At 37.3% G+C, this 17,421-nt stretch overlaps 1 protein-coding gene across 1 annotated transcript; it reads left to right on the top strand.

Moving 5' to 3' along the window:
• Positions 1-6,853: 6,853 nt before the first annotated feature.
• LOC128169443 (uncharacterized) lies at positions 6,854-7,717 on the top strand. The gene has a single exon (XM_052835590.1). The coding sequence runs from the start codon at positions 6,854-6,856 to the stop codon at positions 7,715-7,717; it is 864 nt and encodes a 287-aa protein (XP_052691550.1).
• The last annotated feature ends 9,704 nt before the right edge of the window (positions 7,718-17,421 follow it).

Raw genomic sequence — 17,421 nt, forward strand, 5'->3', positions numbered from 1 at the left:
GCTTGAGGATCTTGACATCATCGAGAAAGTAGAAGGCCCTACACCTTGGGTTTCACCAATTGTCGTTGCACCCAAACCGAAAAAACCAGATGAAATTAGGATGTGCGTGGATATGCGTTTACCTAATAAGGCAATTCAAAGAACAAGACATATCACACCTACAGTTGATGACATAATTCATGAATTAAATGGAGCCAAAATCTTCTCAAAATTGGATATGAATGCAGAGTATCACCAAATTGAATTGGAAGAGCAATCAAGATACATAACGACGTTCACAACTCACGTAGGATTGCGCCGATATAAACGTCTCAACTTTGGCATTTCATCAGCTGCTGAAATTTTTCAAGAGACTGTTAGTGAATCACTCCAAGGCTTACAAGGGGTAAAGAATATGAGTGACGACATCATAGTGTATGGGGAAACACAAGAACAACATGATACGCGTTTAAGAAAAGTCATGGAACGGCTACGGGAGCGCAACATAACACTAAGCCGACCAAAATGTGAGTTTAACAAACAAAAGCTATCTTTTTTTGGCTATGTATTTTCCGCAGATGGCATTTCAGCTGATCCTGCTAAAATACAAGCTATCAAGTCAGCGAAAAGTCCAACAAACACAAGTGAAGTGAAAGGTTTTCTTGGTATGACAAATTATGTATCTAGATTTATTCAAGATTACTCAACAATTACGCAACCGATAAGGATTCTCACACAGAAGGATATGGCGTGGAAGTGGGAAACGAAACAACAGTTGGCGTTTGAAAAGCTAAAGAATTCACTTACAAGTGATACTGTCATGTCATACTATGACCAGAACAAATCAACGGAAGTAGTTGTTGATGCAAGCCCAGTTGGACTTGGAGCTATCCTTTCCCAGGAAGGAAAAATTGTTGCGTATGCAAGCAGATCATTGACCCAAGTAGAACAACGTTATTCGCAAACAGAAAGAGAAGCCTTAGCCATCGTTTGGAGCTGCCAACATTTTCACTTGTACATATACGGATCCAGGTTTACATTGGTTACTGACCATAAACCGCTAGAAAGCATATTCAACAATCCGAAATCGAAACCGCCTGCAAGGATTGAAAGATGGCGTTTGCGTTTGCAAGCATATGATTTTCATGTCAAATATAAGAAAGGAGTTGACAACCCAGCCGACTATATGTCCAGACACCCGAATATACGAACCGATGAGAATGGATCAAAAGAAGAGAAAATATGGGAAGAATTCGTCAACTTTGTTGCACAACATGCTGTCCCAAAAACTGTTACTTTATTGGAAGTAGCAGAATGCACAGCAAATGATGCAAATCTACAAATGGTTATTCAAAATCTGAGGACTGGAAAATGGAAAACTAAGTCTGACAATATGTCAATGCAGTCGTTTTACAAACTAAGGAACGAGCTGTGTATTGGAAAACATAAAGAGAGGGAAATTCTTTTAATAGGATGAAGACTAGTGATTCCTTCATCAATACAGAGGAAAATAGTCGACATAGCACATGAAGGACATCAAGGCATTGTTAAAACGAAACAATTGCTAAGGGAAAAAATTTGGTTCCCTGGAATCGACTCAATGGTAGAAAACCTATGCAAATCTTGCATCCCATGTCTATCATCTGTTCCTGCCAACAAGATAGAACCGTTGAGGATGTCAAAGCTACCAAACAAACCGTGGTTGAAATTAAGCGTAGATTTTTGCGGTCCTTTCCCATCCGGAGAATACTTACTAGTGGTAATTGACGACTATTCGAGATATCCGGAGATAGAAATTGTATATTCAACTTCAGCAAGATCAACAATGACGAAATTGGATCAGATTTTTTCTACACATGGAATTCCGAATATTGTCAAGACAGACAACGGACCTCCATTTCGAAGCCATGAATTTAACGAATTTACGAAATATAAGGGATTTACGCACCGTAAAATTACACCATTATGGCCAAGAGCTAATGGAGAAGTTGAACGGTTTATGCGGACCATAGGAAAAGTTGTCAAAACATCGCATGCAGAGAGCCGCAATTGGAAACAAGATATTTTCGAATTTCTGAGAAATTACCGAGCAACGCCCCATTCTACATCAAAAGTTCCACCGGCGGAAGCTCTATTTGGAAGAAATATAAAAGTTCGTCTTCCGGAAAACCCTAAAACAACGAAATTCAGAAAAACGGAAATGAGGAGACGGGATGAAAATCAGAAACAAAAGATGAAACATTATGCAGATGTAACAAATGATCGGGTTTGAGGTTCAGAAAATTTTTAAATCATACGGGTGTTATCTTTGATGCTAATGGTAATGTGCGAGGATAGTCCGGATGACACTACTATATATAAGAGCACACTCGAGAGAAGAGCTGACTCTGTGTTAGGCTGTCAAAGGAGTAGGTACGTTAATACGACTGCACAGTGTTCGTATTGGGTTAATCTTTAAATAGCGCGTTAATATTTACTCGTATTTTATTAACTGAGTGTACCTGGCTGCAGCTTGTGTCGGCTGCAGAGATACAGCCCTGTACTTGTGATATAGGCATAGAGCCTTATCAGGACAGATCTCGCAGGTCTCGAGGCTGAGACCTGTGCCTCGGATAGAGCCCCGGGTTGTAACCCACATATCATCAAGCCTCATCCCTTTTCAATAATTTGTGAATTATTTGTGTTGCATGCTTAAGGATAGGTCATCCTTACAACTATATCTGTATATATTGACTCGTAGTTTTTGTGATAGTTTCATGTCGGTATTCATATATGATTATTAAATAAACACATTCCCCAGACTGGTCTCAATCACCGAACCCAAAACACGTTACAAAATTGGTGGCAGCGTCGGGATTTTGATCAGTCAATTGTTTTCTACAAATTGTTACTATAATATTAATTATGAGCGTGCGCGATTTACAGTACAATATTTAGAGGGGGAAATAAATCGGCTCAGTAGAGAGATACATGACTCTCTACGGGTTACGAATTCTCCAAGCCGAGGCCGGAGACCCAGACCAGGCATGAGTACCAGTACCCCGTACGTGAGACGGAGAGACAGTGTGAGTGGCTATGTGTCTGGAGATGTGTGCATGTGTGATGATGAGGATCATGTACCTAGTGACCGGCCGCCAGTGCAGAACAACGCAAACCCAAGAACAAGTAATACGAATCCTGGACCGGTCCGATCTCGGAACTTTGTAAAACCTGCAACATACGACGGATCCGGTTTATGGAATGATTATCTGTCCCATTTTGAATCAGTCTGTCTTTTGAATGACTGGACAGAGACTGAGAAAGGGCTATTTTTGGCTGCATCCCTGAGGGGACTAGCACAAGGTGTGTTAGGAAATCAGCCCAGAGACGAGAGACAGCACTATAGGAAATTAGTGAAGGCCTTGCAAGATAGATTCGCCCCTATGAATCAAACTGAGCTATACAGAGCACAGCTGAGGGAAAGGAGACAAAAGGCTTCTGAAAGTTTACCGGAGATGGGACAGGACATAAGGAGACTCGTGAATTTAGCTTACCCGACAGCCCCCGATGATGTTCGGGAAATACTAGCTACTGAACAGTTCTTAGATGGGCTACATAACTCGGAAATGCGTCTTAAGATAAAGCAGGCTAGACCCATAAACTTGAATGACGCAATACAGAGAACTGTTGAGCTGGAAGCATATTATAGGGCAGAGAATCGCCACACAGATGCTGTCCGGACAATGAGTGAAAATACTGAAGACTCGTCCAAAACTTCAAAACTCGATAATTTTATAGAGACCGTCGAGAAAAACATGCGGTCGTTACAGCGCGATATGAGAGATTTGAAACAATGGAAGTTTCAGTCTCAAAGCCAGAGACGCATGCCTCGCCCGGAGACACATGCAAGGGATAGTAACCGGACGAGGAAATGTTATAAATGTGGATCCGACAAGCATCTGAGAAAAGATTGCCCACAATTGAATAAGGGGTCTGATGACAAATTAACATAAGTTAATAGTACAAGAGAAACGAATCCCAAAACTGATACAAGTTTCCAGAAAAACCAATGTTCTAGTGATCAGTATTCAAGAGTAGTACACTCTATAAATGAAAAAGGGGTTTATGTCACTGCTCGCATACATGGGATGGATGCTTACCTATTGGTTGATACAAGTGCTACTGTATCATTGCTATCCACAATTTGTTATGAGAACATTAAAAGGGATGCAAATCATGCGTTGACTGAGGTAGAAAGGGATGTACTATCAGCTACTGGTTCAGTACTACGAGTGCTTGGGCGAACTCCAGTAGATTTTACATTGAATGGCATTGCCCTACAGCAAGAAATGATTGTCGCAGACTTGACAGTAGATGGGATACTTGGACTAGATTTCCTAGTGAGGCATGAGGCCGTCATTAACATGAGGATGCATCAGATATCAATATCTGGTATCGAACACCCGATTCAGCTTGAGGGGTCAGCGAGCTATTATAAGGAGGCCATTATTCACCGAGTGACTGTACCGCCTAGATCAGAACTGGTAGTTGAAGGGCAAATACGTGCAAGTTCTGATGGAGGACTTCCAACCAAAGCTGGACTGATAGAACCCTCTGAAAAGTTTCAGAATTCATGTATGCTGGCTAAAACACTTGTCCGCAGACAGGACACTATTCCCCTCCGTATCATGAATATTTCGGATGATAGCAAGACCATCTACCCAGGTACTGTTGTTGGGAAGTTACATGCTGTTGATGAGGTTCTTTCTTTGGTGTCAGAGGGAAATAGAGACTTGGATGTGAACAGAGAATTGCCTGCTCATTTGCAAGAGCTATTCATTAGCAGCACAAGTCATATAGATAAAGATGATGTCATGAAAGCAAAGGCTCTTCTTTTGAAGTACGCAGCTCTATTTTCAGAGACAGATGAAGATGTAGGCCGAACCGCCAAGGTCAGACACAAGATAGAGACTGGTGTCAATGCACCAATAAAACAAGCACCCAGGCGTCTGCCGTTTCATATGCAAGAAGAGGTACAAAATCACGTATCTGACATGCTAAGAAGAGGTATCATAGAACCTTCTCAGAGCCCGTGGTCAGCAGCAATCGTGCTTGTAAAGAAGAAAGACGGATCCACAAGGTTCTGTGTCGATTACAGACGTCTAAATAGTATAACAACGAAGGATGCCTACCCATTACCTCGTATTGACGAGTCTCTGCATCAACTACGAGGCGCCAAATGGTTCAGTACTTTGGACCTGAATGCTGGGTATTGGCAGGTAGAGCTAGATCCAGAGGATAGGAAAAAGACGGCATTTGTCACCCGACAGGGTCTATATAAGTTCAACGTAATGCCGTTCGGGTTGTGCAATGCCCCAGCCACGTTTGAACGATTGATGGAGACTGTGCTGGCTGGCTTACAATGGCAGATTTGTCTTATATATCTTGATGATATAATCGTTTATGGACAGACATTTGATGACATGCTGCAAAATTTAGAACTTGTGTTCGAAAAGCTTCTTGCGGCTGGACTGAAGCTGAAGGCAAGAAAGTGTTCGTTGTTTGCTCGACAGGTGAATACTTGGGGCATATCATCTCGGAACAGGGGATCGAAACTGATCCTGAGAAGGTAGAGACTGTTAAACATTGGCCAGAGCCAGCAAACAAGACACAGGTGCGCTCTTTTATCGGTCTTTCCAGTTATTACAGAAAGTTTATCCCTAACTTTGCTCGAATCGCTCAACCCTTACATAAACTTACAGAGGCGTCTGTTCCATTCAAGTGGACTGACGAATGCCAGGACGAATTTCAGCTCCCCAAAGATAGATTGATATCAGCGCCTATTCTCACGCATTAAGACTTTAAGAAGCCGTTCATATTAGATACAGATGCGAGTCAGTATGCTATGGGTGCTGCTCTTTCACAACTGCAAGATGGCCAAGAAAGGGTTGTGGCGTATGCAAGTAAAGTCCTGAGTAAATCAGAAAAGAAGTACTGCGTCACCAGAAAGGAGCTTTTGGCTGCTGTCACTTTCATTAAGCATTTTAGACCTTTCTTGTATGGACACAAGTTCTTAGTTAGAACAGATCACAGCTCGTTGAAATGGTTGCTTCGATTTAAAGACCCGGAGGGACAGTTAGCTCGTTGGATCGAGGTTATATCCACCTATGACATGGAGATAGAGCATCGGGCTGGTAAACTTCACGGGAATGCAGACGGACTCAGCAGAGTGCCATGTGGCCAATGCGGTTATTTCGATGACTGGGACAAGTCAGAGGTGTCTGAAGGACATGTTAGAATAATCGAGGACAAAATTAGAGAAAATAGTGAATCAGATTTAGCTACATTGCAAGATGAATGTAGGGACATAAGACTTGTTAAGTCTTGGTTGCAAGATAAGACACGTCCTGAATATAGTGATATATCCTCTGAGAGTTATGTAGTTAAGTCACTTTGGGCACAGTGGAGCAGGCTAACCCTTAAGGATAACTTTCTATGCAGGGTGTGGGAAATCGAGGACAGTAACATGACAACATATCAGATAGTTGTTCCTTTATCCCAACGAAGATATATCTTACAGCAGATGCATGATGCAAAAACTTCTGCTCACTTAGGGATGACAAAAACCTTGAATAAAATCAGGCAGAACTATTACTGGCCAGGGCTACAGAGTGATGTAAGGAGCTATATCTCAGGCTGTGATGTGTGCTCCAGAAGGAAAGCTCCTCTCAAAACAAAAAGAGCCCCTATGCAGCCTTTACAGGTAGGCTACCCTTTAGAGAGGATAGCTACAGACATTCTTGGCGAATTTCCTGAGACAGAAAATGGAAATCGATAAATTATCGTTATCTCAGATTACTTCACAAAATGGACCGAGGCATTTCCGATGCGAAATATGGAAGCACAAACCGTAGCTAAGATTGTCACTAATGAAGTAATCTGTAGGCTTGGATGTCCAGCGACAATTCATTCAGATCAGGGAAGACAATACGAGAGCATTCTCTTCACTGAGGTATGTAAGCTTCTCCAGATCTGCAAGACAAGAACCACACCATATCATCTGCAGTCAGATTGTATGGTGGAACGGTTCAACAAAACATTAGCCACTATGCTGAGCGCCTACGTGGATGAGAATCATCGAGATTGGGATGAAAGCATTCCGTTTGTGATGATGGCTTATAGAGCGTCTCAACATGAATCCACTGGCTATAGTCCTAACATGCTCATGTTAGGAAGGGAGGTCGCTACACCTCTAGATATCATGTATGATATGCCTTCGTCTTGGAAAGAAGTACCTAGAAGTGAATGGGTTTGGATAATGCAAGATACGATGGAGAGAGCACACGCCTTTGTCAGACGTCATGCAGAAGGTGCAATGTTTCGTCAGAAACATTATCATGACATGAAAATTTCCTATGAGAAGTTCAAGGAAGGAGAAAATGTATACGTATACTTCCCCCAGCGCAAAGTTGGATGCTCACCGAAGTGCACGTCATACCTGCGGGGACCGTTCAAGATACTCACAAAACTATCGGAAGTTTTGTATAAAGTTAACTGTGGTCGGAATGGTAAAGACCAGGTTATACATTGTGACCGCTTGAAAACGTGCAAAGCTCAGATTCTGAAAGGAGAGAACGAACTGCAGACCCCTCTGGAGAGCAGCACGGAAAGCCAACTTGATGTTCAGTTTGAGTCAGAGGTTATTGATGAGCGTCAGTCAAAAGTAGAGGTTACAGATGAACTAGCTGAGGAATTCTAGTCCAAGCGCAACAGACGTGCTCCAGTCTGGATGAGAGATTATGTGACAGAATAAATAACATCACCAAATACCATACAATCAAAAGAACTGTTTGATTTGTAGATACTTATAAACATTGTAGCTGTACTGTGTTTGTCGAACATTTTGTTTCATTTTACATTTTTTGTTATTTGCATGTGTATGTATGCTTATTCATGTTCATCCCCAAGAAGGTGCTATACATCCATCACTCATTCTGTACATTATTCATGTTTGATACGTCATCCTTTTTAGAAAAAAAAAATATATATATATATATTTATATATCTATGTTATCGTTTTGTCATGCGAGGACGCATGAAGCAATGAGGCGTGGGTTATGTAACAAATGATCGGGTTTGAGGTTCAGATAATTTTTATATCATACGGGTGTTATCTTTGATGCTAATGGTAATGTGCGAGGATAGTCCGGATGACACTACTATATATAAGAGCACACTCGAGAGAAGAGCTGACTCTGTGTTCGGCTGTCAAAGGTGTAGGTACGTTAATACGACTGCACAGTGTTCGTATTGGGTTAATCTTTAAATAGCGCGTTAATATTTACTCGTATTTTATTAACTGAGTGTACCTGGCTGCAGCTTGTGTCGGCTGCAGAGATACAGCCCTGTACATGTGATATAGGCATAGAGCCTTATCAGGACAGATCTCGCAGGTCTCGAGGCTGAGACCAATGCCTCGGATAGAGCCCCGGGTTGTAACCCACATATCATCAAGCCTCATCCCTTTTCAATAATTTGTGAATTATTTGTGTTGCATGCTTAAGGATAGGTCATCCTTACAACTATATATGTATATATTGACTCGTAGTTTGTGAAATAGTTTCATGTCGGTATTCATATATGATTATTAAATAAACACATTCCCCAGACTGGTCTCAATCACCGAACCCAAAACACGTTACACAGACAAGAAAAATAATGCAAAGCATTCATCTTTAAGAAAGGGAGTCAGAGTTATTGTTCAACAAAAGAAACGCAATAAACTATCTACTCCGTACGAAATTGAGCCATTGGTATGATAACAGCATCACATGAAAACAAAACCGTTACAAGAAACCCCAGTGCATTCAAAGAAATAAAACCAGCAGAAGTTATTATTGACCAGTCTGATGAATGCGATAACGGAGATGTAAACAACCCAGAAACCAACACAGAAACAACGAAGTCTCAAGATGCGATACCGATGACTCCGCGCTATAATTTAAGGCAGAAAACAAATCGTCCAAAATATCTAGATGATTATGTTTCTAAGTAAAACATAACAAGTCGTGTTGAGAGGCATAATAATCCTCTGGCTTGTTCCGTGTAGTTCAGTTTTATAATCAATCTTGTAGTTATTAGATATGTATAAATGTTGTGAGTGACTGATAACATCTTATAAACAAAAGGAACATTTCTATATAATTAAGACAATGTTAATATCAGTGATAATTTCATAAGAGACTTTCATAAACAAACAATAAATGACAACGATTAAAATTCAAAGGAAAGGAGGGATGTAATGTCCATTAGAAACAGTTTATCTTAATCCTTCAGCCAGCTAGCCATTAGCGCTTGCTGTGTGTTTATGTGAGACCAACAAATGTTTACATTATAAATGTTAGAATGCATGGGAAAGCATTAATCTGTGTGAAAGTTTAGTTAGAATAAATGTAGCATCCGAACCCACCACAAGTGTTATCTTTCTACTAAGCAATTTTACAATAATATTGCCTAAAAGTTAATGTTTACGCAGGTATCCACTCCGCGTATGATTTAATATATTCGATATACAGGTAAAAATGTTACCTTGTTCCTAAGAACTTCGATAGTTTACATTAATTTTTCATTTTCAATGCTTACAGATATGGTTTACATGTAATATTGGTTAATTTTCATCTAACAAATTAAGAAATAAGTATCATGGTAGAATACGGGATAGGAATTTACTATTCTTGTTTGATAAATCTTCGTATACGGCGCACTGAACGACTTGTAACTTTGAAATAAATTAACTTGCTTATGAAAAGTCAAGAAACATTTTACACAACACGATAAACGGAAAAACTGTTAAAATTGAACGATAAACCTGATAGGATTAACGCACGATATGATAGGATTAACGCACGGTAGAACAGTATACACGCACGATAGGATAGGATTAACGCACGATAGAACAGTAAACTCGCACGATACGATAGGATTGATACACGATAGGATAGGATAGGATTGCAAAAAATAACGTTGCGGGTACTGTTACATGGTAAGGGTCAAAGGGTTATATTTTGAAATTTCATATGATGTCCTACTTAATCCTTGAAAAAGTTTTTCTCTACCACCCTAAACAAAACAGATCTAAAAACTCATTAATTTAGAGATTTCCCAATGACCTTGACCTTTGACCTTTATGTTATTTTGTTCGGCCAAGGACGACGCTTCCATTCCAAGTGGTCCGAAGTCTCTTTGATAAGTAATAAAAAAGTTAGAAGTGATTTTATGGAAATGTAAATACTTTCAGGGGCAATAACTACTAGAAGAGGGCCTCAGATCCTTTTGGTATGAATAGATTGAAGAACCCTCTAAGTGTACTGAAGACATTGGTAAAAGTTCCGAGTTTCTATCTCTTACGGTTTCAGAGGAGTAGCGATAACAAGCTTTTCGTACAATAAGGGCAATAACTCTGTTATTATTTAAAATAAGAAGCCAAGGGATTTTAATTCAAAATGTCTTAAGATGTCCTATTACATCCATGAAAAAGTTTTTTTCTACCACCCTAAACAAGAGAGTTCTAAAAACTCATTAATTAACGGATTTCTAAATGACCTTGACCTTTGACTTTTATGTTTTTTGTTCGGCCAAGGTAGACACTTTCATCCCAAGTGGTCCAAAGTCTCTATGTCAAATAATAGAAAAGTTTGAAGTGATTTTATGGAAACTTTAATACTTTCAGGGGCAATAACTATTAGAAGGGGGGCTCTGATTCTTTCGGTATGAATAAAGTGAAGAACCCTCAATGTGTACTGAAGACATCGGTAAAAATTCCCAGTTTCTATCTCTTATGGTTTCAGAGGAGTAGCAATAACAAGCGTTTCGTACACAAGGGCAAATACTTTGTAAGTACTGGGAGTTATCAAGCAAAGGGTCATTTGGTACCAAAACTTTTAATGGCCAATAACATAAAGAAAAAAATTGTTTCAATATCTCTTGAAATAAACAAGCTGTCCCTGGAAAAAAAGCGAAGAAAAAAAATAAGAACTAGTAGACTAATTTTTCGCGAACAATTAGAGGTCTTTCTACTTCATTGTTTTTCATGTTTGAAATAAGATTGCTTTAATATAATAAAGTATTTTTTCTGCGTTACTTCATAAAAAAGTGTCAAAGGATTAAGTTTGCAATTTTTTTATTGCTTGACCTTGACCTGTAAAAGTTTCAAGTCTCTCTCTCTAACGGTTAATGAGGAGTAGCGATAACAAACATTTTGTACAAAAGGGGCAATAACTCTATAATTGTTACATGGTAAGGGTCAAAGGGTTATATTTTGAAATGTTTTTAAGTTTTGTCATACTACATCCATGAAAAAAGTTTTTCTCTACCATCCTAAACAAAAGAGATCTAAAAACTAATTAATTAAGAGATTTCCAAATGACCTTGACCTTTGACTTTTATGTCAATTTGTTTGGCCAAGATAGACGCTTCCATCCCAAGTGGTCCAAAGTCTGTATGATAAGTAATAAAAAAGTTGGAAATGATTTTATAGAAATGTAAATACTTTCAGGGGCAATAACTATTATAAGGGGGGCTCAGATCCTTTCGGTATGAATAGACTAAAGAACCCTCTAAGTGTACTGAAGACATTAGTAAAAGTTCCAAGTTTCTATCTCTTATGGTTTTAGAGGAGTAGCGATAACACGCTTTTCGTGCAAAATGGGCAATAACTCTGTAACTATTTAAAAGAAGGAGCCAAGGGGATAAATTTTAAAATGTCTTAACGAGGCCGAGTACAGAACGAGTACGCACGCTTTCGTGCAGCGTTTTATTTGTATTGTGACGTCATCTTTCTGCTTGGTTGACGCCATGGCGTGATAGTTTCAACTGCAGATATTCAGCGAAAATTGTTGAACATATCTCGTTTGGTGCGTAAAAATAATGTTATATTATGGAATAAACATAAATGTCTCGAAGTATATGCTATATTTGGGCTCGGGTCAAAAACGTGAAGAGGGTTCAGCAAGCCTATCCCTCTGTTACGTTTTCTTAACCCGCCTAAATATAGCTTAATTCACATTTTTCAAGACAGTAACCATGTATTTTATATTAATGACCCTTAATATGTGATGTTTTTTTTTTTTACTTATATATGTCTGAATGTTTTAATAATACTATATAGATCACCTATTCCGCCTTTGTCAAATAAAAAAATTGCCATTATCTAACGAATCTGGGAAATTGGGCATACAAAAATCAACTTTGATAAGACCCCTGGAACAAACCAGGAGGTAAAAGGTTTTTTTTAATTGACCATGTGATGCCTTTTAGCAATAACTTTAATATGTAGAACAGAAAAAGAAATCCCTAGGGCAGAAGTTTTGAAAAAATGTAAAAAAATATGCAAAATTGATACATTTCAAGCAAAATCCAATAGGGTCCTATGTTAAAGATTAACAAACTTTGAGATGATAAACAAACGGTGTGGTAAATGTCTTATTTTTTAATCTTAAAATAATAATTATATTAGTAAAAATTAATGTAAAAAATTGCATCCAAAAATCTAGGGCAGAACAAATTAGACCCGGCCTCGTTAAGATGTCCTATTACATCCATGAAAAAGTTTTTCTTTACTACATGTACAGTAAACAAAAGAGATCTAAAACTCATTAATTAAGAGATTTTTAGATGACCTCGACCTTTGACCTTTATGTCATTTAGTTTGGCCAAGATAGACGCTTCTTTCCCAAGTGGTCCGAAGTCTCTATGACAAATAATAAAAAAGTTGGAAGTGATTTTATAGAAATGTAAATACTTTCAGGGGCAATAACTACTAGAGGGGGGCTTAGATCCTTTTGGTATGAATAGATTGAAGAACCCTCTAAGTGTACTGAAGACTTTGGTAAAAGTTCCAAGTTTCCATCTCTTATGGTTTCTGAGGAGTAGCGATAACAAGCTTTTCGTACACAAGGGCAATAACTTTGTAAGTTCTGGGAGTTATCAAGCAAAGGGTCATTTGGTACCATAACTTTTAATGGCCAATCACATAAAGAAAAAATTGTTTCAATATCTCTTGAAATAAAAAAGCTGTCCGTGGAAAAAAAGAGAAGAAAAAAAAAATATCAATAATAAAAACATAAAAAATACCTGAAAGGTGGAAAGACCTAACTAATAGACAAATTGTTCGCGAACAATAAGAGGTCTTTCCACTTCATTGTTTTTCATTTTTGAAATAAGATTGCTGTTATAGAATAAAGTATTTTTTCTGTGTTACTTCATAAAAGAGTGTCAAAGGTTTACTAATGTATTCAGTACACTTAGACGCTCCTTCAGTCTATTCATACCGACAGGGTCCAAAGTCCCTTTCTTGCAGTTATTGCCCCTGAAAGGTTGAAACATTCAATAAAAAACACAAACAACTTTTGAATCAATAATCATAGATACATTGGACCACTTGGTATTGAAGCGTCTACCTTGTCCGAATAAAATGACATAAAGGTCAAAGATCAAGGTGAAGCAATAAAAAATTGCATACTTAATCTTTTGATACTTTTTTCTAAAGTAACGCAAATTAAAAAATACTTTTTTTTTATTGAATAAGTCCTATTTTAAACATAAAACACAATGGGGTGGCAAGACCTCTAATTGTTCGAGAACAATTAGTCTACTAGTTAGGTCTTTCCACCTTTCAGGTGAAAGACCTTTTGTATTTCTTATGTTTTTTATTATTATTTTTTTTCTTCTCTTTTTTTCCAGGGACAGCTTTTTTGTCCTAAAGATATTGAAACAATTTTTCTTTATGTTACTGACCATTAAAAGTTATGGTACCAAATGACCCCTTTGCTCGATAACTCTCAGAACTTACAAAGTAATTGCCCTTTGTGTATGAAGTAATTGTTATCGCTACTCATCTGAAATCCGTTAATTTATGAGTTTTTAGATCGCTTTTGTTTAGTGTGGTAGAAAAAAACTTTTTCATGGATATAATAGGACATCTTAAGACATTTTAAAATATAGCCCCTTGGGTTCTTCCTTTAAAAAATTTCAGAGTAATTGCCCCTATTGTACAAAATGCTTGTTATCGCTACTCCTCTGAAACCATAAGAGATAGAGACTTGAAACTTTTACCAATGTCTTCAGTACACTTAGAGGGTTCTTCAATCTATGTATACTGAAAGGATTTGAAGCCCCTTTCTAGTAGTTATTGCCCCTGAAAATATTTACATTTCTATAAAATCACTTCCAACTTTTTTATTACTTATCATAGAGACTTGAAACCACTTGGGATGGAAGCGTCTACCTTGGTCGAACAAAATGACATATAGGTCAAAGGTCAAGGTCATTTGGAAATCTCAAAATTAATGAGTTTTTAGATCTCTTTTGTTTAGGGATGTAGAGAAAAACATTTTCATGGATGTAGTTGGACATCATAAGGCATTTCAAAATAAAACCCATTGACCCTTACCATATAAAAATTATAGAGTTATTGCCCCTATTGTACCCAATGCTTATCGCTACTTCTCATTAACCGTTAGAGATAGAGACTTTAAAACTTTTACTAATGTATTCAGTACACTAAGATATTTCTTCAATCTATTCATACCGAAAGGGTCAAAAGTCTCTTTCTAGCAGTTATTGCCCCTGAAAGTTTCGAACATTTAATAAAACACAAATAATTTTTGAATCAACAATCATAGATACATCGAACCAGTTGGTATTGAACCGTCTACCTTGTCAGATCAAAATGACATAATGGTCAAAGGTCAAGGTCAAGCAATAAAAAATTGCAAACTTTATCGTTTGACACTTTTTTATGAAGTAACGCAGAAAAAATACTTTATTCTATTAAAGCAATCGTATTACAAGCATGAAAAACAATGAAGTGGAAAGACCTCTAATTGTTCGAGAACAATAAGTCTACTAGTTCTTATTTTTTTTTTCTCTATTTTCCAAGGGACAGCTTTTTTATTATAAGACATATTGAAACAATTTTTTCTCCATGTAATTGACCATTTAAAGTTATTGTACCAAATGACCCTGTTCCTGATAACCCCCAAAACTTACAATGTTATTGCCCTTCAGTACGAAATGCTTGTTATCGCTACTCCTCTGAAACCATAAGAGATAGAAACTTGGAACTTTTAACAATATTTCCAGTACACTTAGAGGGTTCTTCAATCTATCATACGAAAAGGATCTGAATTCCCTTTCTTGTAGTTATTGCCCCTGAAAGTATTGACATTTCTATAAAATCACAAAACAAAATGACATGAAGGTCAAAGGTCAAGGTCACTTGGAAACATGTTTATTAATGAGTTTTTGTATCTCTTTTGTTTAGGGTGGTAGAGAAAAACCTTCTCTTGGATGTAGTAGGACATCTTAAGACGTTTTAAAATGTAGCTCCTTTGTTCCTTCCTTTAAATAATCACAGAGTTATTGCCCCTATTTACAAAATGATTGTTATCGCTACTCTTCTGAAACCATAAGAGATAGCGACTTGGAACTTTTTCCAATGTCTTCAGTACACTTAGAGGGTTCCTCAATCGATTCACACCAAAGGATCTGAAGCCCCTTTCTAAGAGTTATTGTCTCTAAAAGTATTGACATTTCTATAGAATCACTTCGAACTTTTTTATTATTTGTCATAAAGACTTTGGACCACTTGGGATGGAAGCGTCTACCTTGGCCTTACATAATGACGTAAAGATCAAAGGTCAAGGTCACCTGGAAACCTGTTAATAAATAAGTTTTTTAGATCTCTTTTATTTAGGATGGTAGAGAAAAACTTTTTCATGGATGTTGTTGGACATCATAAGCTATTTCAAAATAAAACCCGTCGACCCTTACCATGAAACAATTATAGAGTTATTGCCCTTAGTGTACGAAATGCTTGTTATCGCTACTCCTCTGAAACCATTAGAGATAGAGACTTGAAACTTTTACTTATGTATTCAGTACACTTAGAGGGTTTTTCAATGTATTCATACCGAAAGGGTCAAAAGTTCCTTTCCAGTAGTTGTTGCCCCTGAAAGTTTCAAGTATTCATTAAAAAATACAAACACCTTTTGATTAATAAATACATCGGACCACTTGGTATTGAAGCGTCTACCTTGTCTGATCAAACTGACATAAAGGTCAAAGGTCAAGGTCAAGCAATAAAAAAATTTCCTACTCAATTTTTTGACACTTTTTTATGATGATAGCAAATTTAAAAAATATATTCGATTGAAGCAATCTTATTTCAAACATAAAACATAATGAGGTGGAAAGAGCTCTAATTGTTCGAGAATAATTAGTCTACTAGTTAGGTCTTTCCACCTTTCAGGTGAAAGACCTTTTGTATTTCTTATGTTTTTTATTATTTTTTTTTTTCTTCTCTTTTTTTCCATCGACAGCTTTTTTGTTTCTAGAGATATTGAAACAATTTTTTCTTTATGTTATTGACCATTAAAAGTTATGGTACCAAATGACCCTTTGCGTGATCACTCCCAGAACTTACAAAGTTATTGCCCTTTGAGTACGAAGTAATTGTTATCGCTACAGTCAGTTCAAGCATATCTTTTACAACATACACCATAGCATAGCATTGCATTGAAATCTCATAGCATAGTATTCAAATCTCATAGCATAGCATTGAAATCTCATACCATAGCATACAATCTCATAGAATTGCATTCGTCATATCATACCATAGCATACCATAGCATAGCATACAACAGTATTTTAAATCGGTTTTAAATGTTTTAATTTGATAAAATAAATGTTTACATGACAGATTTGTGGTAAACTTTGGCTTCTTATTATTTTACTTCGACATGTGAGGAACTCTTCTGTGTATGGAGGCGTTTTTGTTCAAATCTCATATCATACCATAGCATAGCATAGGATACAATATCATTAAGCCATTCATTTCAATTTCTCATAGCATAGCATACAAATCTCATAGCATAGCATACAAATCTCATAGCATATCATTCAAATCGCATACCATAGCATAGCATTAAATTGTAAAAGATATGCATGAAATGACTGTACTCCTCTGAAACCATGAGAGATAGAGACTTGGAACTTTTAAAAATACCTTCATTACACTTAGAGGATTCTTCAATCTATTCATACCGAAAGGATTTGAGGCCCTCTTCTAGTAGTTATTGCCCCTGAAATTATTTACATTTCCATAAAATCACTTCCAACTTTTTTATTACTTATCATAGAGACTTCGGACCACTTGGGATGGAAGCGTTTATCTTGGCCAAACAAAATGACATAAAAGTCAAATGTCGAGGTCATTTGAAAATCTCTTAATTAATGAGTTTTTGTATCTCTCTTGTTAAGGATGGTAGAGAAAAACTTTTTCATGGATGTAGTAGGACATCTTAAGACATTTCAAAATAAAACCCTTTGACCCTTACCATGTAACAATTATAGAGTTATTGCCCCTATTGTACAAAATGCTTGTTATCGCTACTCCTCATTAAC

Source organism: Crassostrea angulata, unplaced genomic scaffold, assembly GCF_025612915.1.
Source record: "Crassostrea angulata isolate pt1a10 unplaced genomic scaffold, ASM2561291v2 HiC_scaffold_133, whole genome shotgun sequence".
In the NCBI taxonomy this organism is placed as follows: domain Eukaryota; kingdom Metazoa; phylum Mollusca; class Bivalvia; order Ostreida; family Ostreidae; genus Magallana; species Magallana angulata.